General features: G+C 27.6%; 1 protein-coding gene across 5 annotated transcripts in view; it reads right to left on the bottom strand.

Moving 5' to 3' along the window:
* The window catches only part of LOC126904305 (allatostatin-A receptor-like), a 152,217-nt gene that overhangs the window by 66,361 nt on the left and 59,789 nt on the right, over positions 1-26,067 (bottom strand). For all 5 annotated transcript variants that reach the window (XR_007703715.1, XR_007703717.1, XR_007703716.1 and 2 more), the window contains exon 3: positions 23,308-23,996. Coding sequence is in view for 1 of the 5 variants with exons in the window: in XM_050683273.1 (XP_050539230.1) it covers positions 23,308-23,472 (165 nt within the window). In the remaining 4 variants the exon portion in view is untranslated. The remainder of the gene's footprint in view (positions 1-23,307; positions 23,997-26,067) is intronic.

Genomic DNA, 26,067 nt, shown 5'->3' on the forward strand with positions numbered 1-26,067 from the left:
CCCCCCCGAAACACAACAGTACACCGACAATAACGTCATCGGTTTGCTTTCCGGCCCGCGCGGTTCCTTTGATGTGTCGCTTTTGTGTTTCAATAACAACACGTAATATTACAACGCTGGTAACTGAGCACATAAAACGCCGTGTATTGCTCGAAACGTGTTTACAGTCGCGGTTAATTGAATTGATTAGTAGTTTGCGTTAATTTATATTTAACGTTGTGCGCAAACATATTTTGTAACATTTTCAACGCCGTACACGTCATGCGTTGCTTCGGTGGTGTGTTGCCCGCTCCACACTAATAACGTTGACCGAAAATCAAAGACGAGCGGTCTCTCGAGGGTCCTATCTTTTTTCGTCCCCGGCGCGCGCCGGTCGATAGTCACGTGGGACGTTCCATTAGCTGTAGGGCAAGCTGCTGCACGGGACGAACAAGCAATTAATAAGAAAAATGATTAAAACGCCATTCTAGGAGATCGTTTTTTTTCATCTCTCATTTTAGCTTTCATTTTTTACGCTGCAAACGTTCGGATATTATTATTATTATTATTATTACAAAGCAATAACAGTTTATTATTGCTTAAGTTTCTACAATATTTATAGAATATCACTTTGAAATTTATTACACTTAAAAAAAAGAAAAGCAAATTGCGAGTTACAAATGTACAATCGTACTTTTTGTATATTTTTTTCGTTTTACCAAGAATCAAGTTCTAATGTTAACAATTTTTTTTATTTTTGTTCCTGTCGGATTATATTTTTTAACGTTTCAATTTTCAAGTATATAATATTATTCCGTCGTTGCTTACATTTTACAACTGTTTGTTGTTATTACATCTTGATACTTTTTCTTTGAACAAGTTTATTATGCGTACATAAATATATATATATATATATATAAATATTTTTTCATGTCGCCCACTACATAAGTCTTGGTTGCCAGATTCTACGCGTTGTATCGATCATCGTAGAGAACTTTTCTAAATTACAATAGAAATATTATTCTCTCCGGGTTCTATATATTAACCAGTGGTACTGCCCAGATTTCTCGCCTGATTTAGTTTTTTCATTATTATTGTTATATTTTTTTATTGCTACTTTGCGGCTTCCCGGGGTGTTTTAGTCTTCAATCAGAAAACTGCGTCGGCAGTTCGTGTTATACAAAAAAAAAGAGGTTAAATATTCGTTACTGTTTTTTTTTTTGGTCATTCTGAACACCGACAATAATCCTAACACCTAGTCCGGCGGTGATGTTTAAGTGGCTTCCATTTATAACCTTTATCCTTGTGCGACAAAAGAGTAATAATATGCACACCCACGCATTACTTTTATGCATTCTATAGTTCTTATTGAGTAATGGCTGAAATCTACAAGAAACAATACTGGCAAACACATTGGACGTTCATGCAATTTAAATAAGAGCGACCGGCATCGACCTATATGAGCTTTCTCCTGCTTACATTATGATAATGCAACGATTTAAATGAAAAACATTGTATGTTAATTTGATCGTTTATTCTTAATATGATACTAAAACACAATCGCATAATTCTCTTTGAATATAAAAATAATTTTAATGCACTCGATAGTACATCATAAAATTAACTTGGCGTGGATTAATTGTATAGTTGTTTGGAAAAAAATTATTTTATAGTAATTCTATTTATAAAAAATGATCAATACCATGTTACACATTCTTCAACAACATTATATACTAATTAATAATAAAAAAAAACTCATGATCGAGATTATTTTTATTTATACTTTAATAAGGGAGAATTAATGAGAGGACAGGTGATGTGTGTTTGAATATAATTTAGGAAATGAGTTCAAAACAAACTATTAAAAGTTCTCTTTTTTCACTAATTTAAAATAACAATGATTAAAATAGTTCCAAGTATAAGTAATTGTTTTAAAAAGCGCTAATGTATTAAATTTAAAAGTTGAACAGGAATTAATTTTACGGTGTCGATTTTGAAATACTAGATTCTAAAATTTCATCAATGTGCATTTTTTAAAATAATTAAAATACTACAAGAAATGATATTTTTGTTGCCCAAGGAAACAATATTTTGAACATATCTTGGAACTCATGAACTGTGCATCTTTTGTTTCGCTGAAGAATTTGACGTCAAACAGAGAGGAATGGCTTCGATGACAAGACATGACCTTTAATAGATGACGATGAAGAAATGATAATGAAGATTCCACGCATATTAATAAAAAGAAAACTTAAAGTGTATTGCAGTCGTATATCTATAATTTTTTCTTTATATTTTGTCAAGCAAACAGATTTTTGCTCATTTGTAATCTATTTACTATAACATTTTTATTACGAATGCCCTTTTCTAGTGTTTGTGACACAAATTCAAATTTAATATTTTTGGTATCTGAGCAAAATAATATTCTATTTTCGAATTAAATTTTCAATATTGTCTCTCAATGAAGTAGCACTAGTCTTGTCGCATTTCTTTGGCTCATCATATATGCAATACATACTTCGGGTCAACTTTTATCAATCAGGATCTACTTTGTTATTGTTATATTATTGTTAAGCTGTTTCATTCCTCGAATTCGACTTGGGTGTCAAGATTTAGTTATAGCAAAAACTTCTTGAGTGAAAAATGCGTTCTTGGAATAAATGTTCATTTTAGTTTTCTATATAGAGAACTTTAGTTGAATAGAATGAAAAAAATTCAGTGATTTTTTGAAATCTTATTAAAATTATCAGAGATTTGCTCTTTTAGTTAATTTTTCATTAGCTTAAAATTGTTTATTAAATTTACAAACTGTGACGGAATTTGATTGAAATCTCTTCTACTCAAATTAAATTGTTGTTAGTATTAAAAATTATATTATTTCCATTCGATTTCGTTTTTCTTGCGAAACAATAATGTTATTTAAACTTTAGAGAAATTTTGGTCGAAGAAATATTAATGATTACTAAATTATTAACATGTAATTATTCAAGTGGAAATTGTTGAGTAAAGTAAGGTATAATATAAATTGAAATTGTTGTTATCCATAAATTACACAAACGTAACCACGGACCAGAGCCCAGTTCATTAATTTGCACATTATTGTTGGCTAAAAATAATTTAAAAAATAAATAAAATCTCGTATAAACTTTAACATAATGTTTATTTAATTTTGTTTTAAATTGCTGCCGAACAGAAAATCTCGACAGAAAATTGTATACTAATCAAAATTAGAGTATTTTAATAATATTGGATTGAACTATTCGCCTATTCGGACCATATTCATTAAAACACACACACCAAAATCTCGACACAATTTCAAGATAATAAAAGTAAATGTGTAATAATAATATCATGCGCTGGTGTATTGGAGTACTTAGCAGTATTAAGGTGTTGAAAAATCATGATTAGGGATTATATGGCGTATAATGACGGACATAAGACCATTTGATCGATTTTGGATGTATTCCAATAGTAAATGGTGTAATAAGTATACAATCAGGTGCGATGTAGAATGAAAATAGGACGATACCCAATGTCATCTAGGTGTATTTGTGAGTCGTAGGTAAGCAATAAAAAAGGATAACGTTCACCGAGCCGATGTATAGCCGTTTGTCAATATAACTACTGCTGAAAGGAAAATGCATAGGTATTATTATTTCCTCAAATTGCCAATGGCGTAGAGCCAGCTCTGAAATAGTACGGATTTCGAACAAGAGACCATAGAATGTATTTCACAAATTATTGATCCCCAGACATCAGAAAACGTTTGATGGTAATTGTATTACTGTACTGTCGATTATATTCAATTCGTTAATTTGTATATTAACACTATAAATAGTATTCGGTATCTGGACAAAGGAACGATGGAAATATTATTAATTGTGGTATTCGATAAGTATGACTATTAGCCAAATACAATTGTTTTAGTTTAGTTTGTACACTAAGAGTATTAATGTTTGAATCAATTATCCGGGTAGTTATTCATATTGTAACAAACATTGTTCAAGATGATATCCATTTTGGAACTATTCGACTGCCTATATTTTTTTTTACTAAAATTTGTTCAATACACCAAAAAAATAAAAGATGTGGANATCCGGGTAGTTATTCATATTGTAACAAACATTGTTCAAGATGATATCCATTTTGGAACTATTCGACTGCCTATATTTTTTTTACTAAAATTTGTTCAATACACCAAAAAAATAAAAGATGTGGATTGATAGCAAAGAAAAAAAAACATAAAATTTGCAAGTATTAAATACTTTATTTTTACAGCTTTCAGAGTTATTATTATTTATTTATTATTTTTTGGGGAGAATTGTCACACATAAAATATTCTTGGTAAAGGCTAGCAGTATATTATGTAGCAATGTGTAATGTTTATGGACTGTTTAAACGCTTAGCGACTGAAGTGTAAGTGCTTTTTAAGTAATACAGAAGAGAAATAATAAAAACGAGTAAATAATTTGTTTTGTCAGTTGTTTATGATATCTAGCAAGAAAATGTGGTATCTCTTTTTTGAGTTTAGAAAAAGAAACTTAACGATAAAGAAATCATGCACTTGACGTGTAAAATATATTAATAAAATGAAAAAAATAACTTATTGATAATGTGATATTAATTAATTTGTTTCGATACCACCGAATACACCAATAACGGATACAATTTTGTACAAGTTACACTTTGTGTTTCAACTCTTGCAACAATTAAGGGTATTCAAGGGAGTTAAACTCAATTTATAAATTAATTTTTACACGTTGTATTCACTTGTTATAAACTCCCATTAAGCTTGACTATCTCCAAGACGATTCGTATAAAGTTACTAGTTGATATTATAATTTTGCATTATTTTAGTATAAATGTTTCAATGTTCAATTATTCCAAAGTATTTATTATTCTTCTTAAAATCATTTTTTCGACATTAAATATCGAATAGAATGTAAAAGTAAAAAATATAATTGCATGAAGTGCTTGAGGATATATCCATGTTTGCAGTTGNATCATTTTTTCGACATTAAATATCGAATAGAATGTAAAAGTAAAAAATATAATTGCATGAAGTGCTTGAGGATATATCCATGTATGCAGTTGAGTTGCAGCCACCGACTAGCAACCATCACTCTGAAGATGGACTCTGCAATAAGTCCAAAACGTCAGAACTCAACTGCAAACATGTATATATCCTCAAGCACTTCAAGCAACAAGACAATCCATGAAAGCTTTAACACATTCATAATATAATTGCAATTTTTCATTTTACTATTTTATTTTTGAAAACTAACAATACAAATAATTTACTCTGGTACTAGCGTTATTTGAAACTTCATATATATGTATTACATTGTACATATAGTATAATGTAAACTCATTTGGTATACAAAGTTCGGGTCTTTTATTATCGCGTAGTACCGCGAACACGTGATGTCTTGAAGATAATGACGATAGGCGTGAGTGACAAGTGCACCCGATGTATATATTATTATTATTATCCTTTAGGTATTCGCATGTATATGACATGATAATATAGGGTTATCTCGATTTATACGTTACATTGTGAGCGTATAACGAGTACGCAAACGTACTTGGCGAAAAGGTCGCAGGGAAATGTTCGATACAGCTATGCGTGTCCTCTTTATTCGATAAACCTATAGCACAATAATTGTTGTGATGTATTGGAGTTACATGTTAAATGTACAACTGATAAATGACAATAGCGTGTTTTTTTCGGCTTGTAGCCCAGCATTGATAGTTTTTTCCTAACTTATAGCTCTGAAAATCCAAAAAAAAAAAAAAAATGAAAAAGAGTGTAACAAATCACGGAAGATTTTCAACTGTGATGTTTACACGTTTCTACAAACAGCAAGATCCTTTTTGATAAAGTTACAAATGTGTCACGTACACAAGACCTTAAATCGTTGAACACTCACTGAGCACTTGTGCGTCTGACTTACATCTTATACGCTCACCTCATATGATATTACCCAATTACGTGATCGCGTTTTGCAGTTATCGTTCGTGAGGTATTTTCTCCAGAAATGCGGAAACTGATGAACAGATATATAACATATATACTATTAAACCTTACGAGCACCGAATGTCCACTGCTGGGAGTCTACATGATTTACTGACTACAATTCGCCTGAAAATTAATGATTCGGTCGTGAATTTGGACATGAGACTGGTTAACGTCGTACGGCTAAGATGTCTAGGAATAGTTAGCCGAAGATAACGGTATATAAAGGTTTTCAAAGTGTGTAACGGCTTGGGTCATTAATTCATTCAACCCGTTACGCGTGTTTTTGACGGCCCGTTTCGTTCAACAGCAAGTAGAAAGAAAATAATATATTATATAAAGCTATAATCTCCTCAAAATTCGGGTAATTTACAATACAAAATGTCAATATATGGATACAGAATAGCACATAGAACATTTTTTCTCAGCAAAACTTCTGAGATTATAACACAATTATAGAAATAGCGAGAAAGTTGTTTATAAAAACAGAATTTACATATTGCACGATATTTTAGTTATTAATAATAATTACTAGTTTATTTGGTTACAAATCATTCAATTAATATATATACACAGAGTAATTCTTTTAACATTAGCGACTTCATTCATTTTCTCTTAAAATAATAATCTTCCTTAGTTACACATGTATCTCCATTTATCTGTTATAAAATATTTTTTATGTTCATTCCTCAGGTCTTATAGGGATGTCAACTTAATTTTCTTTATTTGAAACATACTTATTTAACTAGCTTATAAAAAAGAAAATGAATAGTCGATAACAACTTTTGGACCAGTATTTTAAAAGTTATTAATTAGTTTTATTCAATGTTAACTCTGAAAGTTCTGAACTTGAATAATTTCCAATACAACATTTAACTTATTTTAAGAAAGTATCTTAATGTTTTTTTATATAAAGTTTTTAGAAAACTTTTTTATTAATGGCTGAAGTTAAAAAGGCCATAGAAATTAACAATATATAAGAAACCATAGAAATGCACGAATATTAGAAGCCATACAAATGTATAAAAAATAAGAAACCATAGAAATGTACAAATATTAGAAGCCATACAAATTACAAAATTTAAGAAGCCACACAAATGTATAAAATTTAAGAAGCCATAGAAATGTATAAATATAAGAAGCCATACAAATTACAAAATTTAAGAAGCCATAGAAATGTATAAAATTTAAGAAGCCATATAAATGCACAAAATTTAAGAAGCCATAGAAATTCGCTAAATTTAAGATTCCATTGAAGTGTTAAACATTATGAAGTCATAGAAATGATCAATAATTAATTCCAATACAAATAAACTACTATAATGTACATTGGCTTATTCGAGTGACTACCAAATAATTTTAAATTATTTTTTTTATAAATTCACCAACTGTTAATGATTGATGATAATTAATTATATACCAACAATAATGTTATGCATCGCTGTGTAGAACTAAGCAGATGTATGAACAACAGAAATGTCATGAGTGTTATGATTGAGATATATATATTACTTGACATTTCGTAAGGTTTGAAATACTATTTATAATTAATGTTATGTTATAGTAAATTTAACTTGTGAGATTTTATCATTTCAATTTTTTTTGTTTTATAAAATCTTTCATTTTAAAGTTTGATGTTTTCAAAGAATATTTTCAAAATAAAAAGAAAGTATAAAATACATTTTTATTGTCTCATAAGTTTGTTGTGATTTATATAACGTTCCTGATTTTTTTTCACTTTTTATTTTCTTGAAATCATTAATGTCTAGAAACTTAACAATAAAATAAGTTTTTATTCAATAAAACGTAACTACCATAAAAAAATCTTAATATATACATATTTTTTTTATCATAGATGCAATTACAATAACAGTTATACACACAGTCGCATGATTGATTAGTTGGACTAATGCTTAGTTGACCTTGGCCTAATGCTTACTTACCTAATCGTAATAATGTAGAAAAATGACTAGGCAGAAGAAAATAATATAATTACTTAAATTATATTAGTTTGAAAATTTAAACTCGTCGACTTATTTTATAGGCATTCAGAAAATTTATATTAATTTTATAAAAATGTCATTGAAAAATGTAATCTAGAAGTTTTTGGAACGAAATTTTTTATATTAAACTAAACTATTTATTTTACTGCTATTCTTCGTTACCGTAATCGCAGTATTGGATAACGATCTGTTTTAAAGTTCAATCCCATTTTAAAGCTTTTCGTTTTATAACGATGTGGTTTTTACTTGTATCCGTAACAACATTATAATTATTGTTCTTTGATAGAACATCGTGCATGATGGTACTTAAGATAGTGATTCCTTTCAAATATCTGGTAATATAGACAGAAATCACAGATAACATATTGAAGTAATTTGTTCAATTTATTGGATATATATTGCTGTATTAATTATTTTAGAATGATTTATATGATAGAATAAGATAACAACTTAAGCATTATTTAAATCATTATGAGGTTGTAAGTAGGTTAGCATAAGTGTGTTGTTACAAAGCCAATTAATGTTTCAACAATGAGCCAAGTGTAACTCAAACATCAATTGAAATGTAATCAAAAACGTTCGACGTTGCTATATATTTTTAGAATGTCTTCGTAACGCTTTGTATGGTTCGCTGAACTTGGAGTATCTAAACGGAATGCATATCAGGAAAATGTCATTGCAATAATAATGTACACGAACATCCAAACAGTTTGCAGGGTAGCAAATTATTATAATGCTTAGGGAAATATTTGAGTAGTTTTATATTGTTCTGATAGAAGTGAATTATCGTTGAGTATAATAATACACACCATTTATCATCTTCATATCATAATGAAACCATCCCTTAAAACCTTCAAATCATAATTTTCAATAACATTTCCGGTCGTAACAATATCGTATGACATTACATGACTTATTAATTATTATTTAATTTTATAACAGTTTATGCCTACCGAGTTGCATAAACCAAAGTTGACGTTTTAGGAAAGAATTTACTGTAAAATATTGTATAAAATATGACGTTGAATGTAATAACTAAAATTTGTGAGATTGCAAACATTTTTGCGGAACAGTCACAAGTTTTTCAACTGTGATAATACACACAAAAAACATTACCCAATTCTCTAAACTGAGTTTTAACGTAATCATATAAATCATGTTTAAATATATTTATACGTATAAAAATGAAATCTAATACTCAACAGTATTAAATGTGACTCTGTTTGTTAATACAGTAAATTTCAAAAGGGAAAGCTTACGATGGATCGATTGCTTTTCTCTTGTGTGTATATTTTATGATTCTATTCTATACAAAGAAACAAAGTCGTGTTTAATATTTTAATTAATTAAAAATAATAAATAATCAATATTTTTACTGCCGTAACAATGTAATATAAATTTTTTTTTTTTTTTGTTGATGAAAAATAATGCCATTTATGATAAGTAAATTAAATATTGTGTTGACTTTCGTGACTAAGCCCTAACGGTATATTGTTTTGGTCTGAACTTTATTAAACTGCAAAGGCGATAACTTAAAATTTTTAAAAATTCACCTAAACCTTTCGGTATTGCGCTAAAATGTTGAAATCCAAATATACATATAGTCTAATGTCTATTCATGTGGCAAAACATTTAATGGCGGAAAATAACGTTGGGCATGAAATTTCATAGTAGTAATACGCCCGTTTAAAGTTTTGCACGTTATCGATTATTGTGATTTTATCATTTTAAGTACGAGCCAAATATAATATGTGTTATCATTAGTATGTGTATCGTAAAAATTAATGTAATATCCAATATCTTATATTGTGCGCTAACATTACGCTCGTTAATAATCAAAATGATCATTTAAAATTACTGAATTTGTATTAGACTGTAGTACATTTATTATATTAAAACGGCTACCGTTATGGCATTTGCCATGATTAACTATTTGTGAGATTAATTTCGAAATAAAATTTTCATTATAAATATTACTAGACCTTTTGTTGTTGAATTCAAAGTAGTTTTAAATTGTTTTACTTGAGTACTCTGTTTTAACAACGCCTTTGAATTTATTTCATACTAATTAAGGTTGCACAATATGTAATTTTACTAAGTTTTACATTTAAATGCATATTAAGTCCACTTTGATGATACTCTAGCGGCTTTTACGATCCTAATGAAGTAATTAATAGGAATTTTCATGTGTAAAAATAGTTGGGATACTTATTTTATGGTTTATAAAAAGCAATGTGTATATAAAATTTAAAAAATTGAGAAGAATTTGTTATTATGATTTTGTAAATATATTTTTAGAAAAAACGACTTAAAAACACCTTTTAATATTTGATTGCAATAAAAACAATAATTTATCACTTATACATCAGACGTTAAAACGTGATACCCGAAATATTATAAATTGCATTCCTTCTTGAGACATAGTTTACTACATTATTTTTAATAAAAGAGACAAGAAGGTAGCTCATGATAATCGTTCATAAGAGCGTAAAAAAATCTTATTGATATTTTTTAAATTCACTGTGAGTTGACCGTAAGTGATGTGGTGTACTTGAAAGAGGCTCATAATCAGATTGCATTTAAGCCATTGACGAAAAAAGTTGTATGCATGCAAAAGATACGAAATCAATGTTATTAAACTTCTTGTAAAGCGTTAAACAAATTGGTGCGTACGTGCCACTCGTGTTTCGTTAAAAAACAAGAGGCATTATTTCACGGAGCGTACTACATACTTTGATTATTGTAAATATAATATTTGGTAAATGCTTCCAAAATATTAGCTCGTACGTACACGTGATATTATCATGCCATGTTTTTGTTTATTGTAATTAAAATGGTAAATATTCTCATGGCGCTTTAAGTAAAGTCGATTATGAGAGATTACAAAAGATACTTTATTAAATAATAAATTATTATTATCTACGAAATCTATTATTAATAATATTCGGAGAAATAAATATCTGAAAAATTTTTTTCTTTTGTTTGTCTAAAAGACTGATGTATACCTTAGTTTTTCTTTTAAAGTCGAATAATAAAATTCTTTAGCGCGGTAGAAAATGGAGTTGAGCACATTGCTTTTAAAGTTTTTATTTTGATTGATCATGTACGACCTCGTACAGGTAGTGTTTTCGCTACGTGTTATAAAAAATTTAAATCGCCATCAAATTTTATACTTTTACTGATTGCAATTCACTCGCTCTAATCAACACTAAAAGTTTCAGGAGGGTAAAGTTTTAAAAATGATTAGCAATGAATTCCGGTACGATCGAATTTATAGCCATCCCACCAGCTATAAATTAACCAATTGTAACAAATTGGCGGTATGTTTATTTCATAGAAGAATTACAACCTGAACGTGGAAGATTACAAACGGATAAGGTAGACGAATGGTCGTCCGATTGCATGTAAAGGTATTTTGTGGTCCACCTATTAGTTTTAACCGATAGGTTTTTCTTTATCTTTGGAGATATTGAAACTTTATGAACCGTATAAAAAAAAAAGTGAAACGATTTAAGATGGATGTGTTTTTTACAAATATTGTATGAAAAATAAAACTGATCGCTGTGTATTTTAGATAAAGATGTATTATGAGCAGTCGTTATCAAACAAAAGCTTGAAAATATTAAAGGTATGTGTTGTGTGTTGTTGTCTGACAACATCATTTTTATCGGTTAGTAGAATGTTCCGTTAAAAATTTTACTAAAAACATTTTTTTTTTGGTCGTTTTCTATAAATTTTAAAATTAATTTTAAGATTTCTTTGGGTTTATCTTTTTTTACACCATATACATTAATATGTTTGAATTTAATAATATTCGGTTTGATTTTCCAGTAATCGACACAACCGTGTAAATATTGTTGTATCTCTACTTTAGTTTATTCTTGTTTGGTGTTTATTCCATTTTAAACTTATGATGAAATAAAATAAATATAATAAAAGCTGAAACGTATTATTCCAGTTCGTTTATTTTAAAGCTTTCACTCAACTCCATTGTTTTGATATCGTCATCTATTCCCCTATTATTTAATAACTATTTTTTTAAATTTCTATATGATAACAATATAATAAATGTACGGTCAACATTGACCAAGATATGATATGTTAGTTAGTTTAGAGTAGTGCAGCTGTTGAAGGCGGACACCGTTTTTTTTTACTTTACCTTTAGTTAACGGTTATTTGTGAAGTAATTAGTAGTTTTTCATAAATTATTCTTTTTGTTCTTATGTTATTGAGAATTAAAAACAGTAATTATATTCAGATCAATATATATATTTTTTTTTTTTTAAAGAAGTTAACATGTATAATTTATTTTTATACATTTTTGTATATATATTTAACGGGTTTAAGAATTTGTAACACAGTATGAGCTATTAAGATTATTTATAATAAATTAAGTAATAATAAAATGAAAAATATTTTTCTGATTTTTAAAGATTTTAGTTGACTATTGTTGAAGAATTACAATGATTTTATTCTCATGATACTTAAATCGATATGAAAAAAAATCTATTATATTACACAAAACTTATGAAGTATCGCGTCCTTTTGTTATAAAATGAATAATAGAAGTTTGATTAATGTTTAATTTTTATTCGATTTATTTAAAAAAAATAATACTACAAGTGAGGACTACATTTTCTTGAATTATTATTCGTAGTAAATGAAAAAGATTTCAAAGCATTCTGATTGTTTTATCTATTTATCACAGAATTGTAAAGAGTTTGTCTAAATTATACAAAAAAAGTACAATAGATTGAGGTTTTAGTGGTATAATTTAATTAAAAAAAACATAAAAAAAAGTAAAAATTCATTTTTTTTTATTAGCCTTTACAAAAAGATATTATAGTTAATTATAATAATTTACAAATGTAGTAATATAAAGTAGAGTATTATTAATAAGTGTAGATGTTTAAATATAAAATAAGAGAGAAAAATTATTTAATTGTTGGTATGGAAACTTGTTGATAAATAAGTTAAGGGAGTTTATAATTTTAGTGAGGGCGAACAAAGAGGAATAAATATATTTTTAAATTTTATAAAAAAAAAAGGATATTAATTGATTTGAAAAAGTGTTTTGATTGGAGGAAGATACTATGAACATTTTTTACGGGTGATGGATGCATAAGACTGACTAGTTGAAGTATTGATAGGTTCACTACAGATTAGATGGGTTGCTTACTTGCTGCGTTGCTACTGAAAAAGTTTTTTTTACAGATTTTCTATTGGTTTAAATGATCATGAAAATCTTGGTATCTTGAATGAACAACTTGTTCAAGTAGTTTGAACTCTTGAAATCTTTTATAGTTTTCCGTGTGATCATTTGCGTATAAAGCACGTTTAGAAACGATAGTAGATGACTTTAATCACAAAAATGAATCATGGGACTCTATAAATTTAACGCAACGGCGCGGGTGTTTCCATAATGATTTAGTTTTACCATAATCTTGAAAACGTTGTGGGATAACATTCCAATAACACGATTTTTCGACTTAAACTAATGAGTCCAATAATAATTTATTTAAGAATATATCTTGGTTGTTATTGTTTGATTTCAAGTGAACTCGAAAAAGTAGGAGTGTTTTTTGGTATTATGATGACAAATGCTAGTGATACGTAAAACTATCTGGTCGAATAACGCTTAAATAATGTTATCTGGCGGAACTACATGGTGTATATTTTTAAAAAGCATGCTAAAGGGGCGTCTGACTTTAGTAAATAGGAATAAAAGTTAGCTTTTCTGTCTGAGAGATTTAAATAAATAACTTATTCAATCCAAGTTGTTACCACGCACCATATAATGTTTGGATGTAGCTCTGTAATAAAAATTAAATAGATCTAGTGCGACTAAATTTTCTATGAAAGATGCGCGTTTAAAATAAATATGGCGAAAGGAAGTGTATTATTTTTATGCATGTTTCTTTTGATAGTTTTTTTAGAATGATCACTCTTAATATTAGGGAGGACGGTATTATTCTAAAAAGAAATCTTCGGTTTCGGTTGATGACAAAACCTCAAATCGGATGGGTAAAAAAAATAATTTTGCCCGTCTATTTTGAGTGAAACAGTCGACGATGAAAGGTAAAGTTTATATTGAACAGCTAAATTTATGGTTTAGTCGATTTACGACTTTTACTAGCCATAGTGTTATTGTTGGAATTATCATTAGGCGAAATGACATTACCTTTAGTGTGGTCTGTTATAGTACCAGTTTTTATCTTGCCATTCGGAGTTCGTATTGATTGTAAGCCATTTCCTAATGCATATTATACTTAAGATAATGGAGCTCACGTGCAAACTTGCGTGAGTTGTATGACCGACAAACACGGACTCAAGTACAAATTCATTATTTATATTATTTTTATACTTATTAATAGTTTTTAATGATAAAATAGTATTGTCATCACTTATATCGAAGCACAATTACCTTTAAGCCGAAATTTGATTGCTTGAATATAAAATAAAAGTTTTATAATAAAACTTTAACCCTTTGTAGTGTTCAACGCGTTCTAATGAAGTTTCATTATAAAAATATATATCTTTTAAAAGTATTTTTAATAATACCTGCAATTCAATAGAAGTAAGAAATTTCACTGTTTTTTTATATTAAAATTGCTTTAAAACTCTGAACATTTTTCTTCCTATTATTTAAAAATTACTAAATTTTATTTATATTTATTCATTTGTATACAATTTAAATCCATCTTGACAACAGTGCTAATAATTGCTAAGCTATCTAATGAAATCAAATTTATTTATGTATTATAACAACAACAGAACTTTTTAGGATTATCAAATTATCGAATTAATCAATTATCAATTAGCGTTGAGATATTTTCAATTAAAATGTCCTAAATCACGATAAATACATTTCTATACTTTTTAGTTACGATGTTTTAAACAATAGAAACATTAATAACGATTGCTACGATTATTTTTAAAAACTTTTTAATTATTAAAGTTTCGATATTGTAATGTATTGTACATAACATTATTAAATGTATATGAATATTCATATTAAAATAAATATTTTTCAAATCAAATTGTAAGTTTTCAAAGTTCTTCGAGGAAATGTGAGACTCCATTTTTTATTCAGGTTTATTTTAATTTGAGCCATGACAATACTTATTGTTTATGTGTCAATAATATTTTTTAGTTTCGTGTTTTTCTTGAATTATCAATTATTAAATAGTTTTTTAATTAATGCCCCAAATCTTGTATGGATGTCAACTTTATATAACAACATATATATATATTTAACTACCTTATAAAATAAATAATGATGTAATTATAATGAAAAAAATTAACTGCTTTGACCATTTGAAATAAGTATCCAAAGATATAATTGCTATTTATTCTTTATAGGAATAAGAAATAGTTTTTCTTTTCATTTTTTGTAAAATTTTTTTAGGTACTTAGATCACTGGCCCTACAGCGTATCATTCAATAATCGATGCGTGAAATGTTTTATCGTTATCATTTATATGACAATATATAGGAAACAGTTTTTGAGTAATACATACTAATTGTAATTTTTCTTTTGAATCAATTTTTTGGTATAATTCAGGCGGTTTTCAATAAGCTAGCTTTGAGTTATTTTATTTTAGTATAACTTTTAAAAAATAGACGGCAAATTTATTGAATAGTTAAACGGGTCCATATTATCGTTCAAGTAAATACTTTTCGAATTATTAGCATTTTAATATTGAACTTGATAGACGTTTGGTCGAGAATTGAGTACGCTAAAAAATAATTTTACGCTGAACGCTCTTTGACTACTCATTGAAATGTAAATGATTGAATGTAATTATACGTATTGAAGTATTTTACAGTGAAATTTAACTAATGGAATTTAATTTAGTAAGCTAAAAATAAATAATTTAAAAATATATGTATACATTAATACTAAATAGTTTTGATCAATTGTAATTTAAATTATAATAATAAATATACTCACCATATACGTTGTTAATCATAAACAACTAGTAAATAACAAATAAAACTCTATCAAATAAACATAAATATGAAAAACAAACTGCCATAATTGAATAAATAATTATTTGTCTTTGTTTGATAATATAATTAGTACACCCTTTACATTGATACCTATAATAAATACTTAAATTCAACTTAAATAGTAGATTCACTTTTATATGAGTATTAAGTGTATTTAGGTTAGCTGGGGTGTATTATTACAATGTGAAAAGTTGAATAGGCTAGTTAAATAGTCCTCTGGGAAGATAATACTATAACAAATCATTTATATATATTCTTTCATTCATATTTTCAAGTTTTTTTTTTGTTAAAACAACAATAGCTTTATTAAAAGAATATTTGTTTGCTGTATTTAAAAAAAATATTAATAATATTTATACAACTAAAATATTTTTAGTGCTTTGTAATCTCAAAAATCACCCATTATTTAAAATTTTAAACAAATACAATTAGATGTATTTTTTCTATATTTTTATTTAAGAGTTAAAAATAATCAAGAAATCAAATTCAAGTACAAATTAAATATAACTGATATACATTTGCTAATGGAAACAAAAGACATGTTTTTTTAGAGCAGCTTGAAAATGACTTAAAAAGAACTAGATTCAGTAACATCGGTCTTTGACTCACTATCAATCGATGTTGTAACATCAACTCATAGAGGAAATAAAAAATACCCAGATGGAAAATAAAATAGCAGCCGCGTCGGAGTTATCATTAGAGACACGTAGGAATTATTAACTTGAGTAAGTTGTATTTGACTGACGCAGTACTATCGTTTTCTAAGCCGCACACTGCGATACTAACTTAAATGAAAGTGTACTCCAAATTGTAAGTGGCCCAGTAAAAAAAAAACGTCAAAATGATGCGTTAGGCCACAGGTTACAACCCCGTACATTTTTTTTCACATGATTTCCGGTGAATTTTTAAAAACCGACAGTAATTCCCAAACGGCCGTGCCAGGCGAAAGTTGAAATGATTTTTGATATATCGTAAATAGTAGAATTAATTATTATCATTTATATAATATTTCCCAACAGTTAAATGGAACAGCTGAATAAGAATGTACATTAAGCGGCACGTCTACACATATATGGGGACACTACAAAAAGGGTGCCCGTAAGACTTTTGAAGGCATCATAGCCGATGAACCCAAATAAAAATGTATGTTATTTATAATTTATGTTCTTGCGTTTATGCATATTATAAGTTTCTTAAACAATAACATTTTTTCGGGGTAAGTTAAATATTTTTTTAACAAAAAGTTTTAGGGATGTAACAATTGCAAACTGCGCTGAAACTATTATTATGCCACTGTGTGCACTGACGTACAGATTATAACAGTAACATGACAACATTTTTCGTTTGGTTTTTTTTTTTTTTTTATCATAATTAATTAAAACGGTGATGGCCTTAAATGAGTTTAGTCAAACAAAACAATCGGTATCTGTTCATTTAAGTGTCATACACACAATGCAACTACATATCTAAACTATAAAAAATAAGATGTCTAATAAATAGATTTTGATCTAATGGGTAACATAATAGAACATTTTAATTTCTCAACTCATATAAATCTATCGCTCATATGTCAACAAACATTTTCTTCAGAAGTAGTTATCGGGGAAAAAATTGAAAACTTTTTCTGTTAAAAATTGTTATCAACTATCTGATAATTTTAATGTTTCTACAACATACAACTACAATAGTTTAAAAATTATCTTGAATACATTTTTTTGTTTATTTGAGTATTTATAAAACTAATTTTGTACAACTTATAAGATACGATTATCTTTTGTACTGGTGCTAAAGTTCAAAACTGTATGTACATTAAAAATAAATCAAATATTAATCAAGAACCTATTTGTATTCTACACTCAAAAGTACATCAAAGGGAATATTTCACAGAATTCTTTTAAAATTTATCATTAAGATACTACAAACATAATATAGGAGTTAAAAAAAAAATTAATTAAAAGTTTATAATTAACAATTTATGTATAAAAAGAATAACTTTATAATTGCTCAAAATGTGGCTAAGATATTCATTCATATCTTATTAATGCCAGAGATAAACTAATACCATATTCAAAATCAGTATTAAAAACCTAACGGAAACAAAAAACATTTTTCATAAATAATCTTTTATATATAATAAATAATCAAATTTTACCGAGCTGTGTAATTTGTTTTAAAAATTAATAAATGTTTAAAAACATTTAGTTTAAAGTAATTAGTGTCACTTCTTTAAAATATTCAGTATAAAAAATAAACATATAGTGCGTTTATTTTGAGTTCATTTTTGTTTTATTGGTTCAGATTTTTTTCACACTGAACTAACCTTAATCCTATACCTTAAAAACATATTACATTTGGTAATAAATATACTCTGATGGAGACAATGATTAAATCATTAAAAAAATTGTTTTTAAGTAGTACCGCTTATATATTGAGAGCAAGTACGGTAATTTGAATGTAGTAAAAAGATAATTTCAATGAAATTAAATTGACCCTAAAAATATATTTAACATCAGCGATGTTGATAAGAATCAATGAGCTTTTCTCTAGTCGACACCAAAAAGTTTAATTTTAATCAACAGTTAACATATCACGTTAACCTTTGTCGCATGTCACTTTGATTGTAACTCGTTATAAGTTATAATTACACAAAGTTTAACTAAATTATTAATTCTTCTTAGTAAACAATCTTGGTAGGTATTTTGATCGCGATTTAATTAATTTAAGTATTACGAGAAAAACTAGTGTAGAATAATACTACTACAAAAATGTTTTTTCAAATATAGTTTGAAATGAATTACATAACTTTAATAAAGTTTCATATCAACATAACATTATATAACAAAGATAAAATATTCTTTAAAAGTTTAACAAGATCTTAAGACTTTAATAATCACATTCAGTAAATGAATCAATGTTATTTTATGAATCAACATTTTTTATTAGAGGCAATGATAAAATGGTAGTGTCAGTGAGTAGATAAATAATATTTCAGTGTACTTTAAAAGCGTTGGCAAGTCTTCATGAGCAGCATGAGGTTAATATAAAAAAATATTCACGGTAATGTCGTGAGTGAATAGTTTTTCATGTATGTTTTCATAAAGAAATGTAATTATAAATGTTTAAGGAAGAAAACTTTATCGTTATAGTTACAAGTATATACTTTATAAAAGATAATAAAAAAATGTGTACTTACATTATGTAATTAAAAACAGTAAATTTTTAAAGGGTTTAGGTTAGTACTATAAAATGTTTATAATTTACTGCAGCTTTAGTGAAAAGGTAGATTATGAGTGTTTTGTTAGAAGTTTAATTAAGTTATTGAAAATATAGTGAGTACATAAATTTTTTTTCAGACAAGTAAAGTCGTCAAACAATACATTCACCCTTTAAAAATAAAGCCAATACTTATGGTTGTTCATCAGCATTTTATTCTATAACATGTAATTTACCAGAGTAGCGTACAACACCAGCTGTGTACACTAAATTTCTCTAATATGTATTCAAACTTGGGGTGTGGACTTCTACGAGGAGAAACATTTTATCTTAAGCGCTCAGCTGTTATCCAAATTCTCACGATAGCCAGCTTGTTTGTTTAATATCTGCGAATAAATTATACTCTGAAAGTTAGTAGTTTGGTAGATTCGAATAGTTGTTTTATAATATGTAACTTGTAAAGTACAGTCAGTCAAAAAGCAAATATAAATGGTAAAAGACGATATTGCCGAATAATTTAGAGAAACTAAGACTATGGTCTGAACGAAATGAATATTCACGATGATTTGTATCAAAATAACAACGAACCGTTTCTTAAAGATACGGTCAAAGACCCAATGCCAAACATTTAAGTGGTTACAATCATAAATTGATGAATATACAACCGCACCGAGGCTTGTTGTTCTAATATAATTACATTGAAACTAGTATCGAGAGCCTCGCTAGAGTAATTAATTAATGACTGTTGTTTCTGACCATAAAGAGATGAAAATTAAATTATACAAGATATACCGAAAAAACCTAAAGAAATAAAAAATCGTCGTTATCTTGAATTTTTTAATTTTTGTCTAACTTTTAAACATGGCCATCGCTTATTAAAAACACAAAGAATGCTCTAAACGAACGCCACGGGGGAGTACTTAGAAACAGCGTTTATCATAACATGGAGTGTACATGCACCACAGCAGTAATCCTACTGCAGCAATAATATTTTGATTTTAATGTTGGCCGTAAAATGCTACCGAGTTGAGTACTGAATACTCTTCGAGAGCTTTTAGATTATTTTCGTATAAAGTTGTCCTGCTGTACCGGTTAATTGCAAAGGAACCGCGTATGCGGTAAGCGCGAGAACAACTTAATAGCTGACTCCGATACGATAAACTTTTTTTTTTTAAGCGATAACAGTTTGTTAAGTTTCAATCCTTCGGCCGCAGAATATTCCTCGTCGGCGAGACTCGGCCAGTAGGTGCCATTTAATATCATGTTTATGAATGTCCTGACTTAAATGCAACGTGTGCTAAGTTCCCACGATAACGCGCAACTCGATTAGTATTCGACCAAGAACTACAAGAGGTACTTAAAAGTTTCCAAGTCAACCTTTTACAGCTTTACTTAAATGTTTTTCATTTTAGGCGTTTATGCTCTGCATGATCTACTAGTGGATGAGCCGAGTTGTTTCATTGTTCTTGAACAAATATTTGACAATTTTAAGCGACAATTATCAAATTTTTTAGCTGGTAGCTTTATCTGTCTAATCAAATACACAAAGGGATCCGTTAATGCTAAGTTTAGAAATCGCTGTGCCTAAAATGGAGAAACATATCATAGCTTCCAAAAACATTAATTATTAGCCAACCTACAGTAGAATGCTAAACATTTAGTTTGTGATTTTAAAATATCGATTTTCACAATGAATACTTTAAGCGTTTATAAAACGCAGACTTATTAATTATCAACAATTAAAAATATATAAATGCTCAAAAACTATTTTAAAATAATAATACTAACGATAATAACACTATCGTTAATATTATATGATTTAATATATGATTAAACGAATAATATTATAATGTTACATGAGTATTATTAATTTTGATGTCAAATAATAATTAAATAGTGATCAAAGTTTATGACTATATTATTAGACTGGGTGTTGCCTGAATAATAAATATATGTTTATCGATACATGACGGCATGAAAAATAAAATGTTTGGGAACCTAAATTGGGACAAACAACCTTTTGATGTTTCCGAAAATAATGATTTCAGTTTGGATCAATTTCAGACCACTTCTAAAATTTTTCGGATTAGATTGAGCTAACAAAAGTGATATTGCCAGACTGAATATCAAACTGAATTGGGCTTTTTGAAGTTTTGATTGAATTAAATCGAGTTTGTGGCACTTGTGAAATATTTTAATGTTAAAATAATTACTAGACGGTCCAAATAAGATTATATAGTATAAAAATTAAATTAAAAAAAAGTATATTATTTAAAGCATATTTTTAGTAAATTGTATCAATTTTCGGATTATTGAGTCGGGATTACTTTGAATTTTACTGGATCGCATTGAATTCGTATTTTTAGTCCGTGTAAGGATCTAACAAAAACATAGATTCATACATTTAGTAATTTTTATAACATAAGATATATTTAACAAAAATATTAGTTTTAGATAATATAGTTTTAAAAGTATAGACAATTTAATTAATCGATTTTAATTATGTTCTTAATGTAAGCAGGTGTTGTCTTCTTTGTGTGTTGAAAAATTTTACTTATAGATATGTAAATATAATGATACAAACATCTGTAAAGTTGTGTAAATTCATAAATATCATTCGTAGTTTTACTAATTCGTAGTTCGTACTAATTTAGTACGAACTTACTACTATTTGTTTAAATTGGCCACATTTTTTGNTTTTACTTATAGATATGTAAATATAATGATACAAACATCTGTAAAGTTGTGTAAATTCATAAATATCATTCGTAGTTTTACTACAATACCATATTGATGGATAATTTGTTTAAATTGGCCATTTTTTTTACATTATTCAAAGGGTTGAGCGCAATAGTCGTCTAAACCACCAAAATATATAAATTCAGATAATAACACTGATTAAATAAGAAAATATTTAATTGTAGCACTAACAATTTTCTTTTTTACATTAAATTATAGCAATAATTGTTTTTTTTTTAATTGATACATTTTATAATCCGTGATAATGCAACAAGTACTTCACTCTAGTTTTTAAAAACTAATTATCTTTTAAATGCATTAATATTTCAATGGTTCTCTGGAACAAATGTTCAAGTCAAGAATGAGTTTATGACATATGCGATTTAAGGAAATAATTTCATTAAGTTAGTACAATAATCGAAGTCATAAAATGGCTAAATTGTATTATTATATGTAAGGATAGCAAGTTAATCGAAATAATTAAGTTAAGTTAATTTAAGTATGATAAATGTTGATAAAATAGTGGTTAAAAGTTATCATATTTAATTAGCTAACAAGTTAGCGTAGTAAACTATAAGATAAGTTGAAAGTTCTTTTTAACTTGTCTAGTTTAAAAAAAGTTTATTTCATATAAAATTAATTTTTCGGCTAAAATAATTTTTTGGTCGGTGATGCATGGGAAAGCTAAGAATCGATTTTCAACTGAACAGGAAGAAAGTATTAATGATAAAAAAAATTTTTTTTATTCGTTTTGTACATTTTGATGTTGGTTGCGCTGTTTTATCTTTAAAAATAGTTATTAAAAAAAAAAAAATCAGTTGAAAATCACATAGATTTTTGAAAAAAATTATTTTTATTGTTATATAAATATAATATCAGCGATAGGGAAAAAATCGATATTTTTTTAAATTAAACCACGTACGCAGCGTAGAAAGACATACATTTTTTATGAAACTTTAAATTTAGATTAACTGTTATTTTACCTAATTAACTGAAAAAGCTAAGTTATTTCAATGGGAAATTAAATTAGTGAAGTCGAAAAGTTAAAAGAAAAATCAATATTTTAACTTAACTTAAATTTTTAACTAGTTAATGCCCACCATTGATAATTTGATAGGAATTATGTTGGCGTGAACTCATTTTTACAAATTGTTGACTTTAATATTATTTTCCTAGCACGGCCGTATTATATTGGTACTTAAAGTATTTTTGTCTCATAATATTGCTATTTTCGTGGACAATTAGTAGTCAAAAAATAGCATTTACTATTTTTTGGCCAATATTGCGTTCAGACGCTCATTTGTTCGTTTTGGTATAAAAATCTATAAAAGTAATATCAAGTACCCTAGCAATTTCCTCGTCAGTGCTGTTATCGCCATACATGTCATATGTACTATTGTAGCACAGCGGTATGTTTTCCGCAACATCTGCCGATAAGTTGAGACACGTATCGTATCGGAATTCCAACGTGGTCTTCTCGAACGCGTTGGCAGCTGCGGTCGGCTGCATGTCTGTCGCACCAACAAACCGACGCGCAACAAAAGAACAGTGAACGCACTCCCGACGAGGCCCAGACACCACCGCACTGGCCAGGCGCGTTCAACAAGTCATTGGGGGTAAAAACCCGAGAGCCGCGGGGTGGGAAACCGACGAGAAATTCCGCGTGAACTGACGACGGACTTGTTGTCGTTAACGATGTTACGCGGTAACAAAACTCAGAAGCCCCGTGAGTGTCTCAACGGCCGACTGATAACGCACAACGGCATCGCTAATGCGTGTGGCGCACTTCGCGCACACTCCTGAAACGATTAGTGGCCACCACCTCTCGACGCCAAAGATGACGACCATGCAGCCCTTTACACTGGTCTCTACATCCTTTCAATCATCTTCTAATCAAGTCGGTTTAACACTTTCCGGCGATATTTTCATACTTTTCATATACAAAAATGTCATATGCCGTCAAGGTGTGATCAATAGCACCGATTGTAAGTGTTTGCTGGAAATGATTACGTTATTCATCGTTTATAGGAAAACTGTAAAAAAAAAAAAAAAACACTTGAGAAATTATCAGATACTCGAGTAAAGTAAATAAATTGAAAAAAAAAAAAGTCTCATTTACAAAAAAGGAGCGAACATTCAGTTATTATAGGGACCTCGTATTTGTTAAAAAGATATGACTTAATGATAAAAATAACATTTCCATTATAAGTAATTATTTAAGGAATATATTGTTTTTATACAGTGAATTTAATACAATTATAAAGTTTTATTTTTTACAAATTATCAAGGCTGGACAAGTTAATGATTTTTTTCAACTCGTAAAAATAAATTTATTGAAAAAAGATAACGAGTTAATAATTAATGTATATCCGTTATTTTTTTAATAAATTAAGTTAAAAGTCAAGTTTACAAAATCTCATTTACTTAACAAGTCAATGTTTAAAAGTTAAGTTAATGCAAGTACTAGACGGTTTGCAAACATTTCTTATTCTTTAGGGAATATAATACAAAAAATTATACGATTTTCCAAACAAAAAACAAATCTATAGAATAGTTTTGTGCTATTATATCTTCTAAAAATGTAATTATTTTCGAGTAAACTATTGGAAATTAGATAATATGATCGTCTCCATGGCAAAACTACGAATCTCGGCAATTCGAGATTTTTTTTCGAGAAAAACAAATTTACAATGTGTTACACATTTATGAGTTTTTCGCATAAATCTTATCTTATCTCTCTATTATTCTTGAGATAATGTAGTTTTAATAGGTTAAAAAAAACTATATTTATTGTTAGCTATACAAAAATAATGTATTTTGTTCTTCCTCCTGAATAATTTCGAAAAATCGATATTTGAAGTTTTACCATCAAAACAATGTTATGCAATAAAGCTAACGAAGGACAAAGAAAAATTGTCTGTGATTTACAATATACATTGATCTAAATATATTTAGATAAATCCTACTTGTATATTAAATTTCGCTACTAATTTCTAATCTAGTTAAAGATTTGTTTCAACAAAAGTAATTTTTAAGATTAATAAGATTAATTTCTAAGTAATTACTAATTGTTAATTAAGTGATAATTACACAACTAAAAATCAATAGATATATATTTTTGAAACTATCTTAAGTTATTTTAATCGTTTTATATAAGAGCCGTTTGAAATTCGAGATGGCTGCAATAAGTTTAGCCTGTTTTCATTTGATTTAAAGCATTCATAAATTAAAAAATTGAGCTGAATATTTCATTACATTTACTGTTATTTTCTAATAAATATTTTTCTATCGCAGTTCTATTTAAATTAAGTAAATCTATGTTTCACGAATTTACTTATATTTTTACGTTAAACACCGGTGGTATAATTAGATTTTATTTGTCTTATTTATTGGTTACAGATATTTTACTAATTACAAATAATAACAGTTACAACAAAAAAAAGTTAAATAATTAAACAAATACTGAAGATAAATAAATCTATTGACATCGTTGTATTTAGTGTAAAAATACACGTAAATATGCGCAACATTTATTTATTTCATTGAAATATGACTATGATGGAAAAGTATTTATAACAAAAAAAAAAAAAACAAATTTTTATGAAATTTCTAAACTTAAGCATGTTTTTTTTATTAACAGCAATTATGTCGTTTTTGATTACTCTATAACTGGGTGTTGGTATTCTTTAGTTAATATGGCATTTAATGGTGAAATTAATCTTTTATATGTAATTGATTACTGGAAAATGAATATTATTCGAATATATTATTAATATAAAATTCGAATTGAAATATTTGAGCGTGGAATTATATTAATGAATTTTATTTAAAGTATATTAATAAACTCAATTACTTTAATTTCGATTCTCGGATACACTAATTTAATTGTTCACTTTTCTAATGTCAATTATCGAATTCTCTTAAGTTTATATACACTAATTACAGTACTTCGAGTTAAAATAAGAATATTGGGATTAGGGTATTTTAGCATAAAAGAATTTTAATTAGAATAAGAGGGTAAGAGAGATCAGGTGATTGCTTGAGTCATCAATGTTCCTTATAGTATAAGAGGTGCCCAAAACGTCTATTTAATAAGTATACTAT

This window comes from Daktulosphaira vitifoliae, unplaced genomic scaffold (genome assembly GCF_025091365.1).
Source record: "Daktulosphaira vitifoliae isolate Bord-2020 unplaced genomic scaffold, ASM2509136v1 Scaffold_4, whole genome shotgun sequence".
Taxonomy (NCBI): domain Eukaryota; kingdom Metazoa; phylum Arthropoda; class Insecta; order Hemiptera; family Phylloxeridae; genus Daktulosphaira; species Daktulosphaira vitifoliae.